Source organism: Bicyclus anynana, chromosome 25 (genome assembly GCF_947172395.1).
Source record: "Bicyclus anynana chromosome 25, ilBicAnyn1.1, whole genome shotgun sequence".
Taxonomy (NCBI): domain Eukaryota; kingdom Metazoa; phylum Arthropoda; class Insecta; order Lepidoptera; family Nymphalidae; genus Bicyclus; species Bicyclus anynana.
The window spans coordinates 6,617,919-6,643,991 of NC_069107.1; the positions used below are offsets into that span (position 1 = coordinate 6,617,919).

The following is a 26,073-nucleotide window of genomic DNA, read 5'->3' on the forward strand; positions in this document are numbered from 1 at the left end:
TACTGAAATAAAAATTGATAATTTGTTATTTGTGAGTAACGTGGCGTATTATGCTGCGTTATGGAAAATGCTTGTGAAACAATTCTAAACGACATGTTTATTAAAATTATTTTTGCGGTGGTTTTAGAAACAGAAGTGACAATGTGTAATTACTTTAAGATTACATTTTTACAATTGTTATTGTAAATTGACTGTACTTTTAAATTTATACCAATATTTAGATATTTATGTAGATTGTAGAGCATAACATGTACTATTATGTTCTAATTATTTAATGCATTATTAATGTGCAAATGTAATATTTTATACGTAGTATTTGTTTTTTATCATAAATACTTTTGTTTTTAAAAGTAACTTATACTTAAACAAAGTATATATACAGGGTGATTCGGACTTTAGTGCGGACATTTTTTTTCGTGGTTCTGTATCATTAATAGAACATAAATCTACAAACAGTTCGATACATTTTATGTAATTTTTTTTTTCAATTTATGTCTCAGAAATAACAAAATAATGGACACATTCCCAAACAAACTGCGCAACTGCTGGCGGCACTTTGTAAGACGCCGACAAAGAAATACCGGCAGTAGTCATATCGCTTCGGCTTCGGCTGACGGGGGTGGCAGGGGTGAGGGGATCGAAAAATCCCTGAGGACGCCTGCCGAATTGCCGATGGGCGACCAGTGACAGACAATCTGCCGTCGCTTGCGCATTTAAGTCGAATCATCCTTTAATGCAAAAGTTTGCGTAATAATAATCATCATTTGTATTTCATTATTCCAATCGAAAGTTTATAATTTTTATTATTACTACGCATTATTGATGGTCCTAAGCCCAATAAAGTATGAAGGGAAAATCGATACTCAACTCAAAAGTGACGACCTTTAATTATTATAAAAAATAATAGGTACAAAAATAAACGTAGAAAGGTCAACGGCCCTCGGCGCGGGCGCTCGCTAACCTAGTACCTACCAGCTGATTTTGTAGTTGCCTATTACTGTGCTATTACTTAGTACAGCGATAGGGTGACCCTCAAATTCTGTTTAAATGTTTAAACTTTAGCTAACGATAACTTTGTTATTGTTGAGTTAAAAAAAAAAAGAAAAAATACGTGTTCATTAAATTTTGTTTATGTACAAAATATAAAAATATCTGTACTTGAAAAAATTTCTTCCTGTATACATTCATATGCGCCTCCAGATTTTTCAAATACACATTTCAAACAAATTAATAGTTTAAAGAGCATAACAGTCTATTCTCCAAATATTATCCTAAAATAATTACGTTTATTCTTACCTTCCTTTAAAATTTTAATTTTCGCAAAATCCACTTACTCAGTTCTGAACTACAGCAGTAGGTGGCAAGTTCGCTCCGCTCGATATCACTCTATCGCCGTCCCGCTCTCCGCCACGCGACACGCCTATCCGCACCTATCCGCTTATTCAAAGCGTGAACATTCATGCAACCTTTATATTGCAATCCATTACTTGTTAATTTAACGTACCACTTTCCTTTTGTACAGATACCCAGCAATGTAAAATTAAAAACTAAATTGAACCAAATGAAATACCAATCTAAAATCGCTGACAACGGAATGGAAGAGGCAGCGATTTATGCAATGCTTCAATGCTATATTATTAGAAAAGTTATTACTTATTAATTATCTACGGTAAATACTTCGATAATTTCTTCCACGTGCAATTTGTATAACCAACTTCAACAGAAGGAGGTTACTTATGAGTTGAAGTTGGTAAATACACAAGAAAAATTGCCGGCTAAGTTCGTGTCGGGCCACGCACAGTGGGGTTCCGTACTTGTAAGTTTTACAACGGTGGTTTTTGGTTCATCATTATCAGCCTTATTTAACGGCCCTACAAGCCAAACCTCCTCCGTGGCGCAGTGGTATGTGCGGTGGATTTACAAAACGGAGGTCCTGGATTCTATCCCCGGCTGGGCTGATTGAGGTTTTCTTAATTGGTGCAGGCCTGGCTGGTGGGAGGCTTCGGCCGGCTACCGACAAATACGTACCGCCAAGTGATTTAGCGTTCCGGTACGATGTCTTGTAGAAACCGAAAAGGGTGTGGTTTTTCATCCAAATCCTAACAAGTTATAGTTACCTGTTGAAAACCTCCTTTTTTAAGTCGGTTAAAAACAAACACGATTTACATATTTTTCAAACGTTTAATTAAAAAATTTCTTAGAAGTACTTGAAATTTATCGCAAATCTATTAAAAACTACAAAATAAATCTTTCTTTTATCTTAGGTAAAGTTAAAAATTACAATAAATAAAACATTTTTATACGTATCTAATGAAATTATAATTTTATGAAACTGTAGTAGGAGTAGTAGGTAAATTAAGTATGTTTTTTATGGTACGAGTAGGTACCTTAGCGACTAGATTAAACGGACTGATTTAACTTAGTTTTAAAAACATTCGGATGCTATAGTATTATAGCGATAGTAGAATATCGTGATAAAAATACTTCTAATCATCTATAATATAAAGTAGGTGATATTTTCCAATAGGGATGATGACAGTTTTTTTAAATTGTATATAAATTAAGAGTATACTAATAGTAAAGCAATTTTGTTAAAGTAACAGGGTATCTGCGATCATTACTTTCGGCGCTACAGGGATTTAAAGGGTCAGATTTGCGGCGCTGCCGCGGGTCCTTGAAAAACGCTCCATACAAAATAGCACGAGTTAGTGACGTCGTTGGCTCGCTGATCGTTAGATTTGTATGGGCGTTCAAACAAAATTACTAATATCTTTGTTATTTGTGCGTTTATGTTAATAGTTCATTTATTGAAAAATGTCACATTTAATGTAAGGAAGCTAAAACTGTATGAATTTTTATCTAATCACGATAAAAGATTTTTATTAGATTTTGAAATTTTATAATCCTAATTATTTTGCAAATATCCAGTCACTCTTTGCTTTTTGTGTATAAATTAGTTAACATTGACCTTATTTATCCGAATTTATTATAAAAATCAATATATTCCAACCCAGTCATCATCCCCATTGTCTGCGCATTGTTTTTTTAGTTTTTCGCTTCATAAAATCTTCATCTTCATAAGATTAGACACATGAAAAATTATGAATGAGACATTTTTCTCAAGTTATGGCGTGGCTTGAGAAAATAGTGCTTTATTTTTATACATTTAATTCTATTAATAGATTTTGACTGTAGAAACACTTATTCAGGCATATATTTACATTTGTCAATCAAATCTAACAATTCTCTTCTGAAACATCGCATCTGATTATCACTCAACGATTCTATATCGGGAAAAACGCTAAATAGAAACATTTTCCTTGGCTTATTTTCAACATTTACACAATATGAGCATCTTTTGATATCATCAAAATCGACGTCATGATTCTTTATGCTACAACTTTTGTTGGTTTCTTTTGTTTTATGAACTTCAATGGAAGGTCCAGTATTTACTACTTCTTTGTCTATAACAATGTCAACAGTGCCAACATCATAGACAATGTCGTCTTGTTCAAACTCATTGTTGGTATTGATTGGATCACTTTTCCCATCAAAGTTATCATCAAAACCATCTTCAGTATCCGATTCGTCTATGTTTTCAACTTCTGCTTTGATTTCTGGTAATTTCTTTGGTTGGTTGGTTGAAATTATGAAATGTTTTCTACCTGTTAGGTTTCTTTTCTCTTTGTCGTTGGGGGTTATGAATTTTAGATAGCTTGCCAAATAGTAAGGCTTGCTTGGTACGCGAACGCCGTTGAGGTATCTAGGTTTTAGAGATCTGCCGTAGGCTGTTCGTATTTTCCTCCATTTTTCTTTACATTCCGCGACTGCAAAAATAGAGTCATCATTAGAGACAAGTCATATGCTTATTTATATAGCGATTGGCGTATCTAAAATTATATCGAAGGGTGCCCCCCCCCCTCCACATCAATTTTTTAAAATCGCAGTAGATTTACAAGACGGAGGTCCTGGGTTCGATCTCTGGCTGGGCTGATTGAGGTTTTCTTAATTGATTCAGGTCTGGCTTGTGGGAGGCCTCGGCCGTGGCTAGTTACCACCTTACCGGCAAAGACGTACCGCCAAGCGATTCTCCGGTACGATCTCGTGTAGAAACCGAAAGGGTTATGGATTTTCATCCTACTCCTAACAAGTTAGCCTGATTCCATCATGGACTGCATGATGACGCAGTCATCATGATGAATAAAATATGTAGCAGATGATGAATAAAATATGTTAAATGATGACTTACTATGAGGTAGTCAAGGGCAAACTTGTAAAGAAAAAAAAATGGATGTAATAATAATGATGGTCATATTTAAAGCTACTCTTGTAAAAATACTACTTATCGTATAGGTAACTGAATTCTATGTATTTGATCATAATGAAACGAAGCCAATGAAATGAATGAAAAAGTTATGTTTGATACTACCAGCAAAACCACTTCAAAATCCGTTCAGGAAATTTCAAAGAATATCAAGTACATACATCTATCCATAGACAAAAATAAAAAAGAAGGAATTTTGTACCTGATTTTATAGGTAAGTAGCCTATTTATTGTAAATAGTTAGCTGAAAATAGAAGACCTAGGTATAAAGACTAAAAAGTCAATTAAAATTATCATTTAATCAAAAAAAAAAAACGAAAAGATTCTTTATCTACCTAATCTAGTATTGAGCGAACTACCAACCTACTGTCTACCAACAGGTACCTATTTGTAAAAAATCGATATACCTTTACCAACATGTCTACTTAATACCTACAAAACTTCTGAGTCAAAAGTGGAAATCGGTAATCATTTTTTATTAGGTATTCGAAACATGTAGAAATAATTTCGTAATATTGCATAATAATTACCTATACATAATTATTGAAAATAGCACCCACATCAACATGAATCTATATTGCCACTAAAATAATAATGTTAACTTACCCGTAGTATTCAACCTCTTAGCAATATGCATCCATGTCTGTCTCTTTAAGACTCTGTCGACATATTGTATACATTTTCGATTATATAAACACGGATGTCTCTCTATATCCTTCACAAATCGCACGATCGATTTGCTGTCAGACATATTGGAGAACGGAGAATCACCCATTGTGATGAAATGTCACTTTATCCTTTAAATAATAAAGGTGAACGTCCTAAAAGGTAAAATAGCACTGAAGATTCAAGTATATTTCTTGATATTATTGAGAGATATTGCCAATTACAACATTTTATAGAAGAATTTGATTTGAGGCTAGTTTTAAATGGTTCAACATTGAGAGATATTATGTTACATCAATAATGCACAAGCAATATATGACCGGCAGTCGCGGGCAACGTTGCAAGACTGGTTTGTTGAGATAAGTTCGAATTTCGAATGTATGTGACGCACGCAACTTAAAACACATTAGCGACCAAATATGCAACATAAAAATATCGACTTTGTGATTTGGTCTGAATAGGGCAAAATCTTTTTTTTGGAAAGACCTTTATTTTCTAAGTACCATCCTAATGCATTTTATAATTTAACATTTTTCGCTTGTACGTATTTAAAGATCTTGGTCGTATAAAAATATACATTGTAATGAGATATTGAGACCCAATTCCTATATTCGCGGCTAAAGATTTCGTTATTTGCGGATCTGACTACTAAAGTGACTTAAAATCTGCTTGTAAATATTGCCGAAATTACGAATTGAATAAACTAAATGTTGCCGAAAATGCGAATGGATCGCAATTTCGGCAACATTTTTTTCGGCAAAAAAAAAATTATTTCAAAAATAAAAATGGAATGGAATAGTAAAGTAAAGGTGACGTAGTAAAGTGAAGGTTTAAGTTTAGGCAAGAAAAAATAACAAAAATCTTTAATCAATCGAATATTTAGATAACATAGATAAACGGCTCTTTTCAGACCGCACTTTGGCAAACTTACTTTGGTAAATGGCACTTCACAATATCGCAAATAAACTAAAATAAGCGTTTTTAATACTTTTCCAATAAAAAAAAGTTTTTTGTGTGATTTATTTATTTTAGACTCTCGGTACATTTTAAATGTCAGTACATAACGTTCACGTGCTCGATTAATTTTATCACTTCTCTTCTAAAACTCTTCATCTGCTCGTCATTTAAATCTTGAATGTCAGGCAGAAGGCTAAATAAAAACATTTTCCTAGGATTATTTTCAAAATCTTTACCATAAGGCACCTGAATGTCCGATTCTTCACATTTATTTTCATGTTTCTTTATGTTTTCTTTAACTTTTGTTTTATTTCCTTCTTTAGTGTCAATGTCCTTCGTTTCAATCAAAATGTTATCATAACCTTTAATTCCATCATCTTCAGCATCATCATCATCATCATGATCATCATCAGAATCAACACTATTATTCTCTTCATCCAAAAATATCTGATGCTGAGAAGTTTTCTCATTTTCACTATCTAAATTGTCTTCTGACTCAACTAATTCTTCTACATTCGTCTCAACTTTATTTGTATCTTCTTGTTTGTTTCTTGATGTTGAAGCCAAACATGTGACCTTTGTTTTCACTGGTGGTATGAATTTCAGATGACTAGCTAAATAGTATGGTCTACTATAGGTACAAACACCGTTAACATAAGACGGCCTCAACGTTCTGACGTAAGCTGTTCTTATCTTTGTCCATTTATCTTTGCATTCCGCAACTGAAACAAAATTAGACATTTTTTTATGTAAATCAGTACATTTTTATTTAATTGTACTCGTAACCTAGCGTTTAGCTATATTTCCTCATGATGTATATCTATACTAATAATATAAAAAGATAAAGTTTGTGCGGTAGAGGGTAACCTTCGGATCTACTAGACCGAATTTGAATTTTTTGTTACTTTTTTTTTTGTTTTGATCTATAGTATAAGTAAAACTTTAGTAGTTTTGTTTAAGTATATCAGAATAGACGCCAACAAATGTCGCAAGGTATTATTACGTTTTTTTACTAGCTGTTACCCGCGACTTCTTCCGCCTAGAATTAAATTAAATTAGGTAGTCCAAAGTATTCCTTTAGACATCAACTATCTGCTAAAAAAGTCCTGTCAAAATCAATCCAGCCGTTTCAAATATTAACGGGAACAAACAGACAGACATTTTTTTTATTTTAATAAATGGTTATACCGTACATACTTTCATATGCACTTTAATTTTACTTAATTTTATTTTTTTTGTATAGATTAACCAAAAAGTTACCAAAGACAGTCGCTCATCTGTATTGGTCCTTATTATCGCCATACAACTACTGTGCGAGCGAGACGCAATAATATTGATGTTGACAACACGAACAGCGCTTCGTCGTAACAAAACACTGCAATAAAAATAGACACATACCGGTACTGTTCGCTTTCTTCGCAACATAAATCCATGTCCGCCGTTTTAAGTCTCGATCCATATACTTGGGCGATTTCCGATCATACAAACAAGGGTGTCTCTCTATTTCCTTCACAAATCTTACAATGGTTTTCGTGTCAGACGTATTGGCGAAAACGTTTGTTTTCGACATTGCAAATGCTACTTTATTACACTAAAGTCAAAGTCAATTTTTCAATAACTGAAATTGTCTGTCAATATGACCGCGCGAACAAATATCGTGACCGTTTCAAACGAGAAGCGTTTCATGACTGGTTGAAACAGAAGACATCGCGCGTGCTCTCTCTCACTCGCTCGATGGTTCACAAATCGAAGAGCCGCCAGTTACGTGTGCTTACAATATACGGTCGGTTATTAAAACAATTTTTGTGACGCTTGCTCGTATAGTACGTATAGTGCGATGTTTGTTTAGAATTAGTTCATCAACTTATTACAACATATGCGTTCAATAAATACACCAACTAGTTTCGTGACAATGAATTCTGATATAATACGACTAAAAAAAGAAGTGCGACCATAGTGTTTGATAACATTTTGATAATGTTTTACATATAAAGGAAAAGTGTAGAAAGAGACTTTGTGATGTGAAAAATGTTTTCTTATCTTCTTGAAAAATAGACTCTTGATATTTCTAACCTAACTATAAATGAAGAAACTTACTTAAATTATTATGTTTTTCGTAAGTATCTAGAGAACTAGAGAACTTGAGGGACTTTTGATCAAATTTTTAACAGACTTCAATAAGTAGGAGGTTCTATAATCGGCTATCGATATATAGCCAAATATAGCCAAATGACAGAGATCGCTGGACAAACATTAAAATAAACATTTTATATAAACTAACTATATTTTTTTGATAAACTAAAAAGACACAACCCGGCTGATTTTGTAGATCTATTCGGATTTCAGACCAAGGCGTTCCGAACCCTCGTTACTTTATTTTCAAGTTTTCGACTTTTCCACTAAGTAATTTATTTTTTGTTTGAAAGGGTATACTTTCAGGGTGGTCCGATAGTCGTCATGGCAGGATATGCATCGAAGAGTCGTGTTTTTTGTTTTTTTAGTAATATTTTTTTATCTCATTTAAATAATTCTTTCAACAACTGAGTTCTGAGCAATTTTCACGATCAGAATATTTGCTATGCAACTGAGTAGGAACGATGAATTTGCATGGTGGAGGCGAACAATATATTTAACTCTACAGGTAGGTACGTATCTATCATTCTAGTAGGTATGAATACCTATATTACTCTAAGTAAGTGGCCCTTGATACTGAAGCTATTACGTGCTATTAATAAATGAATAATTATGTAGGTACCTACCAGCAGTGAAGATTTCGTCCGAGCCGATTCCCGCCGGGTTACCTTTAAAAAATCCATGCGTATTCATTGTTGTGCTGTATCTAGATATATGAGAAACCGGAGTTTTTGTCACACTGAATGAATTTCCTTTTCTTTGGGACGGCTTACCTTCATCAAAATTCCATTCTTTGCCACTGGCACCTACCGACCTAAGTAAAGGTACGTAGTTTATTTTTGCTTAGTTTATTCTGTAGGTAGACACCTATACCTATACTAATAAGCCGCCAGTGATTTCGCTTGCCTAGAGACCTCCGACCTTTTTAACATTAAAGAATTCTTACATTTCCTACAATATCTATCCCCAAGGTCACTCTCAATAAGACCTGCATCCTTCCAATAATGACCTACGCTAGTGTAGTGTTTACCCAAAGGCGTCCCTGAGACTACTCCAGGTCTTTCAGAACCGATTCATGCGTCAAGTCACGGGTGCTCCGTGGTTTATACGCAATAATAACCTATATAGAGACCTAGATCTTCCTACAATAGCCCAATATATAAAACAGCTCTCGAAAACTTACTTTGAGAGAACCGCCATCCACCCCAACCAACTGTGGTTGAGGCTTGCAACTACACCCCCGATCCCAACGTCGATTGTAGATCTAGAAGCCTGAAAAACATCTTTTACGATCCTGACGATGACATAACGAACGACAATGCTTCCCAGGCAACACAAACACAAGCTAACAGCGTCACAGAAGACGAGGTCCCCGATATCTGACCTCACCCGGATGTCAGACTATGATCTCAGGGGCGCCCGGACTGATACACTCAGGCCAAAACATCCTTCCAGAATACCCGTCTAAACCGAGGTCCGAGTCTCAGAGGAGACGCCCTTAGAGAGTCCTTCCACCCACATCTTCTGCTTCAGACTTCGGGCCCAATTAGGCGATGCTTCTGCGCTCGCCCAAACCCCCGGTGACGCCATTAACACAATCAGGCAAAAAAAAGTAGTGTCAACCAAGAACCTTCCCAAACTTTCCTCATGAATCAAAGAAAGAAAAGAAAATAAAAATGCAATCTCCAATACATCCCAAATAATACCCTGCGATGTGTGGCATAACCCAGAAAATAGCCCCAGCTCAGCATAATGCTACATGACCTTTTAAAGTACCAAGTGTCAACCAACAACTTTCCCAAACTTTCTTCATGAAAAGAAAAGAAAGAAAGAAAAATGCAATCTCCAATACATCCCAGACAATACCCTGCGATTTGTGGCATAACCCAGAAAATAGCCCCAGCTCAGCATAATGCTACATGACCTTTTAAAGTACCAAGAGCATGCAGCGCTGATTTTCAGCTGGACCCACAGATCGGGTGGATATCACTCTATTTATTGGTGATAACTGTCCCTATTAAAAACCGTTCAGTAAGTAGTTTTCGAGCTTTTAACAGACAGACAGACAGAGAGGCGGCAGACGATTTTGTTTTATAATATGTACTAAAAAACACCCCGCATAATTCCCGTTCCTGTGAGAATGTTGGGATAAATTATAGCCTATAAACACTCACAAATAACGTGACTTTCTATTGGTAAAACATTTTCAACATTGGTTCTGTAGACCCAGAGATTAGCCCTACAATACCATAAACTTTACCTCTTCATAATATTAGTATAGACGAATTTATTAGACGTACAAGTGTGTTATTATTTTTTTATTATTAACCACCTTCCAACTATCGATAAACCATAAACCATACTCATATTTCTTAAGCTTTCCCATAAAATAATAATCAGAGCAATGTTGGTGGAAATTAAACATTGCTGACGTATGAAGGTTTACTGTGGTATGATGTCGTAAATGGAATTGTTTCGCCGCTGCTACACAAGGGATGAGGACAAGGATTCAATATTTACAAGTATATTGATTTATATGAGACATAACTACGCGTAAATAAGGTCAATATTAACTTAATGAATACATAAAACACTAAGATTTTCTGGATGATTTTTAAAATAAATAAGATAATAAAATTTCAATAAGAAATCTTAAAACATAGTTAAATGAAATTTTTAGCTTCCTTACATTCAGTGAGACATTTTTCATTATATGAAGTAAAAACAAATAAAGATATGTATTTGTAATTTTATTTGAACGCCCATGCAAATACAATCTCTTTCAGCGACGACATTCTTTCGTGCCATTCAGTGTACCTATAGCGTTTTTCGCGATCTATGGCAGCGCCGCAAAATTGACTCTATGACCCTGTAGTTTCGAAAATAATGATAAAATTGTAAATACCCTTAGTTTATAATCTATCTCGCGTGATTGTGAACTGTCGATAGATTGTGAACTCCCTTCATATCGCTAAGAACAGGAACTTGAGTGGCTTAGAAACCAATGGTTATTGGTTTCTAAGCCACTAGGTTTCTGTTAGGTTAGGTTAGGTATTCTTTTATTTCTGAACGTACAAATAAAAAAAACCTTACAATCTACCGTATTATACACGTTAAATTGTGAGTAGTACGAATATGTTCACGATCTATCGACAGTTTACAATCTCGCGAGATAGATTGAATTGAATTGAATCCTGGATTGAGTTGAATCCTGGATTGGGTTGTACAATACTAAGCCTTTCTTCGTTCCAAGAAATTTTCAGTAAAATTCCTGGATATAGGAAGTTTTTGTTTTTGTTTTTGTTTTTGGGAGATATACCCCGTGCTTCGGTGAGCACGTTATCATTAACATCGTATACTGGTCGTAAAATTCGCCCTAAATCCGCCAACCCGCATTATTCAGCTTGGTGGGTCTTAGCTCTATATGCCTACCATTTTTTTATTCTTTACAAGTTAGCCCTTGATTCCAATCTCACCTGATGGTAAGTGATGATGCAATCTAAGATGGAAGCGGGCTAACTTGTTAGGAGTAGGATGAAAATCCACACCCCTTCCGGTCTCTACACGACATCGTACCGGAATGCTAAATCGTTTGGCGGTACGTCTTTGTCGGTAGGGTGGTAACTAGCCACGGCGGAAACCTCCAATCAGCCAGACCTGGACCAATTAAGAAAACCTCAATCGGCACAGCCGTGGATCGAACCCAGGACCTCCGTCTTATAAATCCACTGCGCCATGGAGGCTCACAAACCCTTAAATGAAATCGTGTAAATAATAAAGCTGATCATTAACACTTTAAACATGGCGTCCTACAACGTAGAACCTATGTTACATTTCTTTTTAATTAAGTTAGTCGTCCACTGCGCATGAGTAAAGTCGAGTGTGCGAATGGTGGGTCAAGTACACTCTCCCACCGTCAGTCGCGGCGCGGACTCGACCGCGTTACTAATCTAATTAGTAATTAAACAGTGCCAGTAGTGAACAGTGCTACTTCTATCGCAAGTAAGCTACTTCTATACTTATAAGGCTCTTTGTGAAAGTGTACACTCAGAAGTAGGAAATTGTTGTTTGTAAAGAAGCAGAATAGTTGTTTTGTTGTGAATGTTTGTTGAAGGTGTTAGACACATGTGGGTTAACTGTGCCATGGGACATAGATTCTCAACCTTATCCTGCCCAATACTTCTTTTCCCCAAGATCCGAAATTCAATATTCCTTTTTAATTTATTTCTTAAATTTAAATCAAAATTATCCAATTTAATGTAATTTATAAATTTTTCTCATCTATTTCATCTATTTTTTTCAGGCATATGTGGTTTAAGTATACCTTATATCATACTTTCTTGATATTTGCCCACCGTCCCTTTTGAGTAAAGATATTTATTTTTCCCGAGTCTCATTTTTTTTCTTTTCTAACAGATAAAATATTACAAATAGTCAAAATTGAAGTTACAAAAGTGCTTTTAAACAGTGCCTAGTTAAAATAAATGATCTTTGTGTTGTGAATTTTCAAGATTTTTTTTTTTTAAATATGAAGTGAAATTATTTTTTATATCATCCAACTCAATGTAATCACGAAACCGACAAAATTTTTAAATTTTTCTCTCGGCTCGCTGCAACTGGAATTCTCAAATGCCCACAAGGGGGTGTTGTAGTCCACTTTGAGAATCTATGCCTTACATTGACGTATATTGTAGCTGACAGTTGTTCCTAATCCTAGTTTCCTAGAGTGCGCATTCTAATATTGTTGCAAAGATAATTAACGTCAGGTGGTTCTACTGCGTTCGTCAATCATAAAATTAAAAAAAAATGCTAATTAAGAGCTAATGCTGTCGAAGTATCAGTATCTTGGGCGCTATGCCACGCTGCGGTGCAATTGAGGAGGTTTTTTTATTTAATTTAATTTAAATAGTTGTTTGTTTCCATGTAGTTTGTAATTTGTAGTGTGCATAATAGTGTTTTGTAACTTTAGTTAGTAGTCATCTATACTTAATATTATAAAGCTGAAGAGCTTGTTTGATTAAACGCGCTAATCTCAGGAACTACTGGTCCGATTTGAAAAATTATTTCAGTGTTAGATAGCCCATTTATCGAGGAAAATTATAGGCTATATATTATCCCCGAATTCTAACGGGAACGGGCACCACACCAAACTTTCAACTCCTATTACACCCCCTTTTATTTACGTTTTTGCATGTTTTACACGCTTATATTAGCTTCACTTGTAACTGTATATGTAAGAAAATCTTTGAATCTCAATTTGACCCACATCCTGTTTTTCGATTAGGATAAAATTTTGCACACGCTCTGAGTTCTGATGACAATACATGACTAGCTAAGAAACGTCATTACAAATCCAATATGGCGGCCTCCCCAATCAATTGTAACTATGTAAGAAAATCAAATCTTGGAATCTTAATTTGAACAACTTCCTGGTCTTCGATTAGGATGAAATTTTGCACACGCTCTGAGTTCTGATCACAATACATGACTAGCTAAGTAACATTAATACAAATCCAATACGGCGGCCTCCCAAAGATGGCGGACTGGCTGTTTGACATCCACCCCCATATTATGGATATCAAATAAAAAGGTTTGCTGTCAGGAATACGAAAAAAAAAATAGTCTCGTGACTTAAACCCGATATTTGTAATTTGTGCGTGCTACCGTGTTTTTTAGTTTTTTTAACTATTTAAAGTTATTTAATAATGAATAGTCTATTAAAAATTTTACAAAAATATAACTCAGACCTTATACGATTTACTTATATTTAAAAAACTTTAGGGGTATAATTTTGAAAAATCTTGAATGACATATTTTTGGTGGAAAATATTTTTAGTATTTTCCTGGTACCAATTACATAAACAACTTGAAAACTGACGGACTTTTCATACAAACTTTCAACCTCTGGTTCACCCCCTTTAGGTTTATTTTTCGCGACAAAAAGTATCATATATCCTTCTTTGTATTATGGTCTCAAATTATGCCAAGTTTGATTTAAATTTATTAAGTAGTTTCAGCGTGATGCCCGGTCAACAGAAAATAAAGACAGGCAGACAAAAAATTTAAAAAAATATTTTTGGCTTCGGTATCAATTATATAATGCCATCCAACTAAAATTTTCAAAATATCTTCAATGCACAGAATTTGACCTGTTACAGTTTTATTATAAGTATAGATAGATTATTTAGACGAAACGTTGTAAAAGCCAGCTCAACCATATTTGTAGAGTCTTGCCTCAGGGCGCTGTCAAAGAGGCCGCGTCCATTGTTACGGTCACGTTCCACCGGTACGCGTTATCTCGGCGACTAGAGAGGTGGTTGGCTCTTAGAGTATAATGCCTAAGAATAGAAACACACTTACAACGAATCGTACTATGTGTTAATCGTCAATTTGTCATATACAGTCAAAGCTCATCAGTGTCTGTGTTCGGATTTTTATCTTCCGCGAGTGATAGTGATAGTTTACAGGGCTATACACTCACTCGCAGTCATGTCCACTCCATAGTCTCTTACAGTGCTATTCATAGACATTGTGGGGGCGCCCCCAGGGGATCGTTCACTCGCTTAGAATTTAAACTCGTTTTTAAGCGTTTGAGAATTCGACACTCAGCGGGTGAAAAGTCCCCTGGGGGTACCAATGCGAAGTCTTTCCACTGTTAGTCCAAGATAATATGTTGAGTATTCCGTGTGTGCGTAGTATCACGTGTGAAGCCACGAGGCAGATAAGTACATAACTTGCGCACGACTTGTTTCCGAGCACATGAGTAGCAAGCAGTGGCGAAGACTGAAAGGAGAATGAAAGATCCTGACCCAATCCTAACTTGGAATTTTGCGGAAAATGTAAATATATTAAAAATATCCATTTTTTAAATAATTGGTTTTTAATAAATAATTTTTACTGTTCATAAAATCTGCAAAAAAGTAATTAAATCCATTACGTTATTTCCTCGTAGCAGACATTGTTTACTATTTTTTTAAAAAACCTTACTTCGAACTTGGATTAAAGCCCTGTAAAGTGTTTTTATTCCAATTTAATCACTTTAGATTCAAAATGGCTAGAATCCAGAACTGCGAAGTCTGATCAAAATGTAAAAATAAACTGTCAAAACATGTAATAGACACCTCGGAGTAATTTGAAAATAATAAAATACGCAAAATGTATTGCATGTGCCTGTGTATTTACAAAGAAACAATCGTCGTGGTTGTTTTTTTGTAAATGCACAGGTACATGGCTTTATAACTATCTATTTCATAATAAACTGCACATACTTAACCTTAAAATCAAACTTCATCGTAGGTTTATTTTTATACCCCTAGTTATAAAGGGTTAAAAGGTAATATTTGTTTAATTGTACAAAAAAATTATATATAATATATTGTAGCAAATTATTTTTTTTTCGTGGGTTAAACTTCTTTACATTGTCTGGCATTATCCTTTCTCGTAGGTCACCCGTTCATGTGGTTTTTAGACTGAATGTGTTTTTTACTGAGCGCGTTAAATTATGTACGTCCGTAAAACTCGTGGATTTTCAAAAGGTAACCCGATAGGAATCGTGTTGTTAGGAACCTTCGTCCCTGGTAGCAAGTATAATATAATACTCACCTATGAGTATATATATGTATAGTATATTATATATACTTACTTGTGAGAACAAGTCATAATGTAGGTACTGTATCTATAGCCATTTGTGTGTATGATAACATACTTTATGTTGTGATTGGTCAGTTCTTGGCCTATTCACTAATATGGTCTTTATTAACAACCCATCATAATAAACATAAAATCAACTGAGAAATGACATCTGTCACTGGTTGTCGGTAGGCACTGGAGGTCATTTTTTACACTGAATCGCAATTTCGTATAAGCAGGGCCGGACCGTCCATACGGCGAAAGGAGCGGTCGCTCCAGGCGCCAAATCCTAGGGGGCGCCGAAATGGTAAAGACAAGATCGAAAAGAAATTTATGTGATGAATTAACGTGCGCGAAAGGCGCCATAATTGGATCTCGCTCCATTCTAAAATTTACCTCGGTCCGGCGCTGCGTATAAGTAAGTCAACAATAGACATCATTTTAAATGCACTTTAATAAATTAGTATGCAATATTAGCCGTATGATGTATATTATGTTGTTCTTAAGATCATCATCTGCCTTGTATGATCAGTGGTTAAAAATCTAGCTTAAGTCAGCCACTGACAATCAAGTAAGCTCACATGTTGGTCGCTATCGGCATGATATGCACATCGCGACCAACACACGATCAGTTTTATCAGACGTAAAGCTGTTAGCGCTGCAGGCATGTGGGCTTATCTGATAGTGAGTGGCTAGCATTATGAAGAAACTTCACACTGCACAGACAGACAAAATTAAAAAAAAATCTTGATTATGATTTATTATCGTGTAAATAGCTATAAGCAATGGAAACGGCCTCCGTGGCGCAGTGGTATGTGCGGTGGATTTACAAGGCGGAGGTCCTGGGTTCGATCCCCGGCTGGGCAGATTGAGATTTTCTTAATTTGTCCAGGTCTGGCTGGTGGGAAGCTTCGGCCGTGGCTAGTTACCACCCTACCGGCAAAGACGTACCGCCAAGCGATTTAGCGTTCCGGTACGATGCCGTGTAGAAATCGAAAGGGGTGTGGATTTTCATCCTCCTCCTAACAAGTTAGCCCGCTTCCATCTTAGACTGCATCATCACTTACCATCAGGTGAGATTGTAGTCAAGGGCTAACTTGTAAAGAATAAAAAAAAAACATATTTATTTTAAAATCACATTCAGACAATTGAATGTTATTTATTGAGTAATAGAGATTTTTGCTGTAGAAAAATCTTTGGCCGTAGAATTAATAATATCGCTATTAAGACATGAATATAATTTTTCACGGCTGCGTCAATACCTAATCCGACAAAAGCTTTTTAATACCTTTTGGGTAGAATGGTAGAGCCGAGAGAATTTAGCCTCCTCATTTCAAGGTCACTTGGCTCAGTTCAAAATGTAGGTAAATGACTTGACCTAGTTTCATACGTTAGAACACCTACTACTTGATTTCGTTTCACACGGTTCTTAGAGCTCTTTGAAGTTATATATCTCATAGATATGTAAAGGTAGGTACTTTTAACTTTTCAGTTGTGTGCATTTTAAGAAATTAAATATCACGTGTTTCAGACGGTGAAGGCAAAACATCGTGAGGAAACCTGCATACCTGTGAGTTTTCTTAATTCTCTACGTGTGTGAAGTCGACTTAAGTGGCGGACTAAGGTCTATCCCCTCTTATTGTGAGAGGAGGTAAGGTTTAGATCAAAGTTTTCCACAATTTTATAAACATATATAATATTTTTTTTACTTCATAGTTACTTTTAAAATAATGTATATGTTTTGGTATTGTAAGATAATATGATCTAAAAAATAGGTACTATCAGTGTATTTGTTATGATCCACTATCGTGGAAACCATTTTCATTTAACGGACTCCCAAATTTTTTTTCGCTGACATAGACCCCTTTCAGTTTGTTATAGACCCTTAGGGGTCGATATAGCCCACATTGGGAATCACTGGTTTAGATTAAGGTTACTAACTGCTAAATTACAAAATCCTCCAAAATTGCTTGAAATAAATGTGACAATGACCTTAACCTACGATTATGTGGAATGTTTCCAATCTTTGAGCGCACGCTAAACCTGGAAAAAAAATGCTTTTTTGTTTTTGTCATTTCTGACGTTAAAATTTATAGACTGTTTTATATATATATATATATTTTCATTTTTTCACCAGATTAAGTGAGATTGTAAATTACGTTTTACTAAGTTTGCTTCTACACGTAAGGGGCCCCGTATCATTAATACTTTTTTTTGGCTGGAGGCCGGCCGTTTCTCGTTACCACCCTACCGGCAAAGACGTACCGCCAAGCGATGTAGCGTTCCAGTACGATGTCATGTAGAAACCGAAAGGGGTGTGGATTTTCATCCTCCTCCTAGCAAGTTAGCTCGATTTCATCTTAGACTGCATGATCTCTTACCATCAGGTGAGATTGTAGTCAAGGGCTAACTTGTATAGAATAATAAAAAAAAAAAACATACAGCCGAACGTAGAACCTCCTCCTTTTTGGAAGTCGGTTAAAAAGGCTGATATGGCGGTAGCTCCGCCCCTAGTCTAAGATCGCATTTGTGTACCTAACCTTTGTATGGTCAGAACATCGATCCAATACCTAGTTCCTTCAATCTACTGAAGGTGGCTTGGTTGTTTCATCGTGCTAGACAGTGTGTAAGCACTGATACCTTAGCTCATAGTCTTCCCCAGGAAGATCTTCCTGCAATGCTGTATGATTTTCCTCTCGGCACATAATATCGGTTTTATTGTTATGTAAAACCGTTATATTAATGTGCCTATTAAAAACAATACAGCATTGTCTTGAAGACGTGTTTGTTATCTGCTAGTGAAACATATTATAGACACAACGCTATGATGATGATGATGATGTCGATAGTAAGATCTGACATCAAAATTATTGTTAAGTTAACTAAATATTTGACTTTTGCTTTTAATTTTAATAAGCAAATCTGTGTTTAAATTAAAATAAATAAATTTTTCTGTACTTTGATTCTGGGAGGAGACTCGTGCTCACTCACTCGCTCGGGAGGTGTTTCCTCAACAAAATGATGGTACAATCACTGTCGCTACTACCCTTCACGTTATACTCGTCTTTGCTGTGTGTAGACCGTAATAAGAAGAAGTATTAATTAATTTGTGTGTGTCTAAGCGCTATATGTTGGTGTTCCAGGTGTTACTCGACGCATGGAGGCAGCGCGGCATCATGTCGGGCATGACGGGCGCCAGTATGCTGCGCACGCGCAGGAAGGATGTCAACGTCAAGCCCAACCGGAAGTTAGTACACGCACACAATATACTATATACAGTAGTGAATCAATACTAATATTATAATCGAAATCTGTCTGTCTGTTACCTTTTCACGGCTAAACGGTTGAACTGATCAAGATGAATTTTGGTATAATGTTAAATGGGACCTTGGGACAAAACATAGGGTACTTTTTGACCCTAAATATAATGTCGTTAAGCACCTTGGGATCCCAACGTCCATCAGCTCTTCGAACTATGTGCCCCCCCCCCCCCCCCAATTGAAAGAGAGAAAAGAAAAAATGTTTATTTATTTAACTTTTTTGAGCTGAGTCGAGATGAGCTATGTCAGTGACTTTGGTTCTTCTACGTATCTCCTCATTTCTGACATCTCATAGTGCTCGTTAATGAATTAAACAATACCCTAATTCCTCTAACCTCCATCCCCTCTCTTATAACAAAACGGGACTGGCTTTATAGTGGGCTATTAAAAATGGTGATGACTGTACCTAGCAACCACGGAACAAACATCTAACACTTTTGTATACAATTGTACCCGCCAGGTTGGACCGCAAGTCGTCGCGGGGCATGCTCTACGAGAACGAAGAGCTGCGACTGCGAACGATCAACATCAACGCGGAAGTTGAAAGAGGTAAAGTCTGACTACTTGACATTTTGTGCAAATTGCATAGTGCTTACCCTTGTCAAAAACCTATTCCACGCCACTAGCCGTAGGACGAATTTTTTTATACAATTTGCATAGTGCTTAATCCCTTTTGAAAACCTAGTGCACACCAATGGCCGTAGGGCGGAAGAAAACCATTTTTTACAATTTGTATAGTACTTACCCTTGTTGAAAACCTATTGCACGCCACTGGCCGTAGAACGGATTTTTATTACGATTTGCAAAGTGCTTACTCTTGTTTAAAACCTAGTGCACGCCACTGGTCGCAGGGCGGAAGAAAAAATTTTAAATCTGATCCTTTAAATCCCAGTAGCTCCGAAAGTAATGATCGCAGATACCCTGTTACTTTTACAAAATTGCTTTACTATTACTCTTAATTTATATACAATTTAAAAAACTGTCATAATCCCTCTGGTATGCAGGTTTCCTTCATGATAAAAAAAAACGTAATATGTTAATTAGATCAATATCTACCTCACCAGGTCAGTCGGACATAAAGAAGCTGAAGCGCGAGAACGAACAGCTCAAGAGGGAGATCTCGGCGCTTCGCTACGAGTATGACAAGCTGGACCGCATGCTGAGGGAGAGGAGGTCCTCGCCGGAGCACTCGGACGTACGTTCACACTTCACTCGCTTATACGCTTCTTTTGTATTCATTGGCGTAACTAACACTTGTAACGGACGAAACAAAAACACAGAAATAATCATATAATGAGTTATTTATTTTGCTATCATCCGCGAAAAGTCGACGAACCCATGCGACAACGTCACCCACGTCCGACAAAATACTCTCTACGTACGTTTCACCTCGAAACCGGAGCATCCTCAGGAGATGTTGACTCTACAACGTGCAATTGCAAAGTACGTAGAGAGTATTTTGTCGGACCTGGGTGACGTTGTCGCATGGGTTCGTCGACTTTTCGCGGATGATAGCAAAATAAATAACTCATTATATAATCATGATGAACTTCCGCAAAGTAACGCCTGCTTCTATCCAATACAGAAATAATCGGCGAAAAATGAGCTCTTCGGGACGTATATCGTTGCAAGGGATGTTGACAGTTGGATAATTCTAAACGAACTGAACGGTTTAAAATCTGTCAAAACTGACAGTTGCTCTTAAACGTTATGCGTTCCGTTATTTGCCCGGCCCGTTTATTTTATTAAATACATACAATAAGTTCGGGATTCCCTTTTTAAATATCATAATAATTTGCGTCGCTAACAACATGTATTGGCGTAACTGACAATCTGACACTCAAAGGGGAATGCCAATAAAAATACAACGTCGGCCGCGGGACCCCGTATAAAGGTAAATGGAGATATTAATTAATTATGAAACACGGCTAAAACTCACGTGATATAAGGTCGTAGTATGGTCGACTAGTTTCGAACCCATACCCTTAGTCATGAGCTGGTTCTTGCAACGCTCATCACTAAGGGCCCCGACCTTAAATCACGTGAGTTTTAGCCGTGTTTCATAATCAATTAATATGAATAACACTCACGATAGTTTAAATTCTAAAAAGTAAATGCAGATGATAATAAAATATATTGTTTTTATCACTTTCCTTGCGCGAAATTGTCGCAGGTGTACTTCTCTGTACCTATTCTTATATCTATGGGTGTACCAAAGCGGCGAAGTAACATTTGAAGTATTATTTTTTTTCTGTTATCAACAAGCTTGTCAAACAAACAAACCAATTATAAGTCTTAAAATATTGTTAAACTAAGGCTGTATGATCAACGATTTAGTTTGTCACCGTTGGACAAATTAAAGATGAATTTAAAATGCCGTAAAACGTTGTAGTAATTTTTTTTTGATAAAGTAATCATTTCTTTACTATAGTAGAATTATCAAGATTTTTTTAGATATCAGTAAATTGCCAGGTCAGAGTAGCTCACGGCTGGGGATGGACAATCCCTTTTACGTGCTAAAAATAAAATTGCTATAGCATACTCTTAATTTATATACAATTTAAAAAACTGTTCACATCACTACACAAGCTCATATACTCTGTTTTGGTACTTACTTTATTTATTGTCGTAACTAGCAATCAAACATACGTTTACTACACTACACTAGATAATACATGCTTCTTTTTTATTGTCGTAACTGACAGTCTGCCACTTAAGTTATCCATCTTTTGTTTTGGCGTAACTATCATGAAACAAGTTTACAATACTACACTAGCTTATAGACTTTGCTGTTGTATTTGCGTTACTAGCACTGAAACATGCGTTTACAACACTACACTACCCTTTACTCATCTTAGATATTGGCGTAACTGACACTAAAATTTACATTCGCAACACTACACTTCCTTATAAACGCTTCGTTGCTGGCGTTACTAGCACTGAAACATAAATTTACAACACTACACTAGCTTTTAAACGCATTGTTGGTATTGGCGTTACCAGCACTGAAATATACGTGTACAACACTAAACTAGCCAAACTCTTTTGTTTGGCGTAACTGAAACTCGAAATTTACGTCACTACACTATTCGTAGCTTATAAAGTCTTCTTTGGCATTGCCGTAACTCAAATCAACGATCACAACATGACACTAGCTTATAAACGCTTCGTTGGTATTGTCGTAACTACACCAGCATAACGAGACTAAGTATAAGCACAGTAAAATCTGTGATATAAGACGTTAGTGTTGCCAACGTATTTTTTACTTAATTTTTGACCCTTATTTATTTTAATTTTGTTTTCTTCCTGCATGCGCCACATAGTCACAAGGAGATGGTTACGATTCTGAATATCAAAATGTAAGTTACTAATTCGGCTCATTGTTGATCACGGGTCTCTTCTCAGAGGAATTAATTAGGCTATAGTCCACCACGCTGGCCTAATGCTGATTGGCAAACTTCATACACGTAGAGAATTAAGAAAATTCTCAAAGAAAGAAAGAAAACGTATTCAGGTTTCTTGATGATTTTCCTTCACAGTTTGTACGTAATTTTTAAATTCTTCAAATAAGTGAAAAGTAGGAGGTGAATGCCCCGGAAGCGGAAGTCATATCCACTGGGCTATCACGGCTTTCTGTAAGAATATAAGACACTATTCAATATTTTACAGTTTACTCATTTTATACATATACCTTAAATACAAAAAAAAACCTTCTAAATTGCAGATTTGGTAGGCCCTCTTATGCTAGCCACAAACGGTCAATTATTCTCACGTTTCTGTAGCACCCACGACTGTAATTGATCGTGTGTTGGTCACTGCGTACATGACTTGTATAGTGTGCCGCGTGGGTACTGCCGTTTCCTTTTCAGAAACGTGAGAATAATTGACCGTCAATGGCGACCTTTAGCAACAATGTATTAATGAGATTTTTTATATGATTTTGTTTTGCATGCAACCCAATAGTCTAACCCTGAAGTTTATGATGGTGAAGAACTGCATATTGTAAGTTAACAGTATTTATATATAAATGTATGCTTTGTCTATATATGTTTCTATATGCGTTAGAAATTATCTGGTTAGATAATGCTTGACATTTAAGGGTTTTTGTTTTTTATCACAAATTATGCCATATGATTTCAACAAATCTTTTCCGTTAGAGCATCGATCGTAGATCGTTAGATGGGCCCCAAAGCGTCGCGGAATTGTCATTGGTTTCGCACATTGAATACGTCATCAATCGTAACACATTTCTCTTTATTCATGTTGTGGCTTGTGTTTTTACACTTCCAAAATGAACTCGAAGGCATAATTAAGGGATTAAAATAAAAAAAAAAAACAGTAAATATTTTTTTATTTCCACGTCCACTCACAGCATGCGCTTGTTACGTTCTAAGATAAGATGTGCGTGCACGTCTTTGGGTAATGACATAAAATGTGCGTTCTTTAGTATAGAGGGGCCCATCTAACGATTTATATCGATGCGTGAGAGTATCAGGAAAATATGCATACCTATATGTATTTGCTTTTGCTGACTACCTTTGTGTAATATTTTATCCAAATCTGTTCACACATTCTGGAGTTAAATAACTAGACCGACCTATGTGTTTCTAGTTTACATGGATTTTTAGTGATTAAATTAAATTGTATCTATAATAATGTATTTTATTAATTGCAGTTATTTCATCATTGTATATTAGGTACCTAGTTCAGAAGCTCAACATTACTGAAGATTTTATAGTTGATTATATATGATACCAACGAATGGCTTAAAATTTGTGACCGTCAAAGTTTCCATTATTAAAAAAACATACATACAGCCGAACGTAGAACCTCCTCCTTTTTGGAAGTCGGTTAAAAAGCAATAAGCGTTATTTTTATTTCTTAGTACTTTTATAATTATTTGCAATTGTATTTTCCTTCTTTTAATATTTTTTATTTTCTACTTTTGCATGAACTAAATTGTAGGAGCCGCCTGAACCGTACGCTGACGAAGATCACAGTGTGAGTGTCAGTAACTACTACACAAACACACACACACAGTCACATACATACACACACTCGCGCGCACAAACACGCATGACTCAGTGAGCCTGACATAGCTTAAGATGATATGCTCAAAGCAAATAAAATGGAACCTTAAATTTTGAAAGATAAAGCAGCTTCAATTGGTAGGATAGAGCATCAGTGTGCCTGGTGCCAACGCCTAGGGTGATCGAAATTAGACCAAAAGTACTTAAATAAAATTAAATGTTAAATTTTGGGACATAAAAGATTCCATTGGCAGGCCATGTTGAATATAGTCCAAAAAGGTGATTAGCTTAAAGCAAATAAAATGGAACCTTGTGCGTTAGAAAATAAAGTTTTAACTGGCAGGATAATGCGTCAGTGTGCCTGGCAATCTGAACATAGTCTTCTATGAAAGTAAATAAAATGGAACGTTAAACGTTGGTAGATAATGTACAGTTTCAATTAGCAGGACAACTAGCTGGGCCATCTGTGCTTGATTGAAAGTGAATAAAATGGAATCTTATATATTGGGAGATAAAGCACAGTTTTAATTTGCAGAACAGCGCGTCAATGTTTCTGAACATAGTCCAAAATAATAAAGCACAATTTCAAATGGCAGGATAATGTGGCTGGCAATCTGAACATAGTCTTGACTAATAAAATGGAACGTTAAATGTTGGTAGATAAAGCACAGTTTCAACTGGCAGGATAATGCATCAGAGTGCCTGGCAATCTGAACATAGTCTTGACTTTAAGTAAATAAAATGGAACTCTAAATGTAGGTAGATAAAGCACATTTTCAATTGGCAGGACAGCGCGTCAGTGTGCAGCGCGTGCCCCGAGTGCGCGAGCGCCGACGGATCTGTTCGCGCTGTTGCCTTTCATGATCTTAGCGTCGTGCCTGAGGAGGGGGAGCAGGAGAACAAGGTAATACTCTCTCTATCACTTCGTAACGTAACGCGTTACGGCGCCACGACGTCTGGTTTCCCTTTATCTCACGCAGACGACAACAGGTTTAAGTTATCTCATCTGTCGAGCGTCCCCGGGACGCGCACATGTTTCATTTTCACTCCTTAACCTACGCACCTACACTTCCTAAATATTTCTCAACACGTTCGCTGCGGTACGAGGTCAATTGACCTCGTAAGTCTAGTATCTTCAAGTGTTACGAGGTCGACGGACCTCGTACCGCACCACATGAAGCTTTAGTATGAGGTCAAAAAACCTCGTAACGCACCAGAGTGCCGCAGCGAACGTGGTCAGTAAATAAATCATGACAATATAAAGTCGTTGATTCGAAATTAAGTTATAATACGATACTGTATGAACTACTATAATTAAGTTTTGCAAAATTAAAGAAACAATGTAGATTCGATGTAGATTCATAAAACAATAATGTAGTTTAAAAAGATGTAGTCGTTTTATACCACATAATTATTATTTATCTGTGTGGTTTACTAATTCACTATCTTTGACTAATGCTAGCTGACAATATACGATATTGAGGTAACAAATGACATCCGGTGTCTACTGGTGTATATCATACATTAAATAGATGATATAAGCCGCGTTCTTTATTGTACACCGGCCTTCGGCCTTGTGATAGGACCTCCGACCGTGGCTACGGCTGGGAATTTTACCCATTTTATCCAAGCACAAAAAACGCGCGGCTTCCGGCCGCGCACTTTTGTATACACCGGCCTTCGGCCGAGGGTTTGTGATAGGGCCTCCGACCGTTTTTCTCAATTGATATGATGTTTATTTGAATAGGTTGTAAAAACCAAAATAGTGAATAGGCCAGCAAATATAAATTGTGAAGAGATCTCGACTTTCGATACATAAATAAAGATGTAACTATAGAACTAAATCTCACAACACTCGTAAATTTACGCTACGGAAAAACAATCCTCGATAGCTATATCGCACCAATGATAGACTGTTTGACGTACTACTACGAAACTTTAGTGGCCATTACACCAAAATAGATCCATTAGCGGGAACTAAATTCAAAGTCAATGAAATATCAATCGTAATGGT

General features: G+C 36.2%; 3 protein-coding genes across 10 annotated transcripts in view; 1 reads left to right on the plus strand and 2 right to left on the minus strand.

Annotated features, from left to right (window-relative positions):
- LOC112058329 (uncharacterized) overlaps positions 1 to 26,073 on the plus strand; it is a 76,735-nt gene that overhangs the window by 41,651 nt on the left and 9,011 nt on the right. The window contains exons 1-8 of one of the 8 annotated variants that reach the window (XM_024099078.2): positions 7,727 to 8,063; positions 18,853 to 18,956; positions 19,490 to 19,578; positions 20,094 to 20,224; positions 22,353 to 22,388; positions 22,993 to 23,031; positions 23,995 to 24,030; positions 24,847 to 24,963. In XM_024099078.2, coding sequence (XP_023954846.1) covers positions 8,055 to 8,063; positions 18,853 to 18,956; positions 19,490 to 19,578; positions 20,094 to 20,224; positions 22,353 to 22,388; positions 22,993 to 23,031; positions 23,995 to 24,030; positions 24,847 to 24,963 — 561 coding nt within the window. In that variant the 5' untranslated portion in view covers positions 7,727 to 8,054. Of the gene's footprint in view, positions 1 to 7,726; positions 8,064 to 11,981; positions 12,083 to 18,852; positions 18,957 to 19,489; positions 19,579 to 20,093; positions 20,225 to 22,352; positions 22,389 to 22,992; positions 23,032 to 23,994; positions 24,031 to 24,846; positions 24,964 to 26,073 lie in introns of those variants that run through there. The other 7 variants (XM_024099083.2, XM_024099082.2, XM_024099080.2 and 4 more) reach the window with 7 other exon arrangements.
- Positions 2,168 to 5,346, minus strand: LOC112058333 (uncharacterized). Its single transcript, XM_024099091.2, has 2 exons — positions 4,931 to 5,346; positions 2,168 to 3,827 (listed from the first exon to the last, which is right to left on the minus strand). Exons 1-2 carry the CDS (start codon positions 5,097 to 5,099, stop codon positions 3,202 to 3,204), a joined length of 795 nt encoding a protein of 264 aa, XP_023954859.1. The 5' UTR covers positions 5,100 to 5,346; the 3' UTR covers positions 2,168 to 3,201.
- LOC112058331 (uncharacterized) lies at positions 5,935 to 7,639 on the minus strand. Its single transcript, XM_024099090.2, has 2 exons — positions 7,346 to 7,639; positions 5,935 to 6,669 (listed from the first exon to the last, which is right to left on the minus strand). Exons 1-2 carry the CDS (start codon positions 7,515 to 7,517, stop codon positions 6,044 to 6,046), a joined length of 798 nt encoding a protein of 265 aa, XP_023954858.1. The 5' UTR covers positions 7,518 to 7,639; the 3' UTR covers positions 5,935 to 6,043.

What these genes read in the sequence shown, in the direction of transcription:
- LOC112058333 (XM_024099091.2), bottom strand. Translation starts at nt 5,099, where the DNA reads ATGGGTGATTCTCCGTTCTCCAATATGTCTGACAGCAAATCGATCGTG. An exon ending in TAAGAGGTTGAATACTACGG is followed by an intron (nt 3,828 to 4,930) that starts GTAAGTTAACAT and finishes CTATTTTTGCAG; the next exon opens with TCGCGGAATGTAAAGAAAAA.
- LOC112058331 (XM_024099090.2), bottom strand. Translation starts at nt 7,517, where the DNA reads ATGTCGAAAACAAACGTTTTCGCCAATACGTCTGACACGAAAACCATT. An exon ending in GAAGAAAGCGAACAGTACCG is followed by an intron (nt 6,670 to 7,345) that starts GTATGTGTCTAT and finishes ATTTTGTTTCAG; the next exon opens with TTGCGGAATGCAAAGATAAA.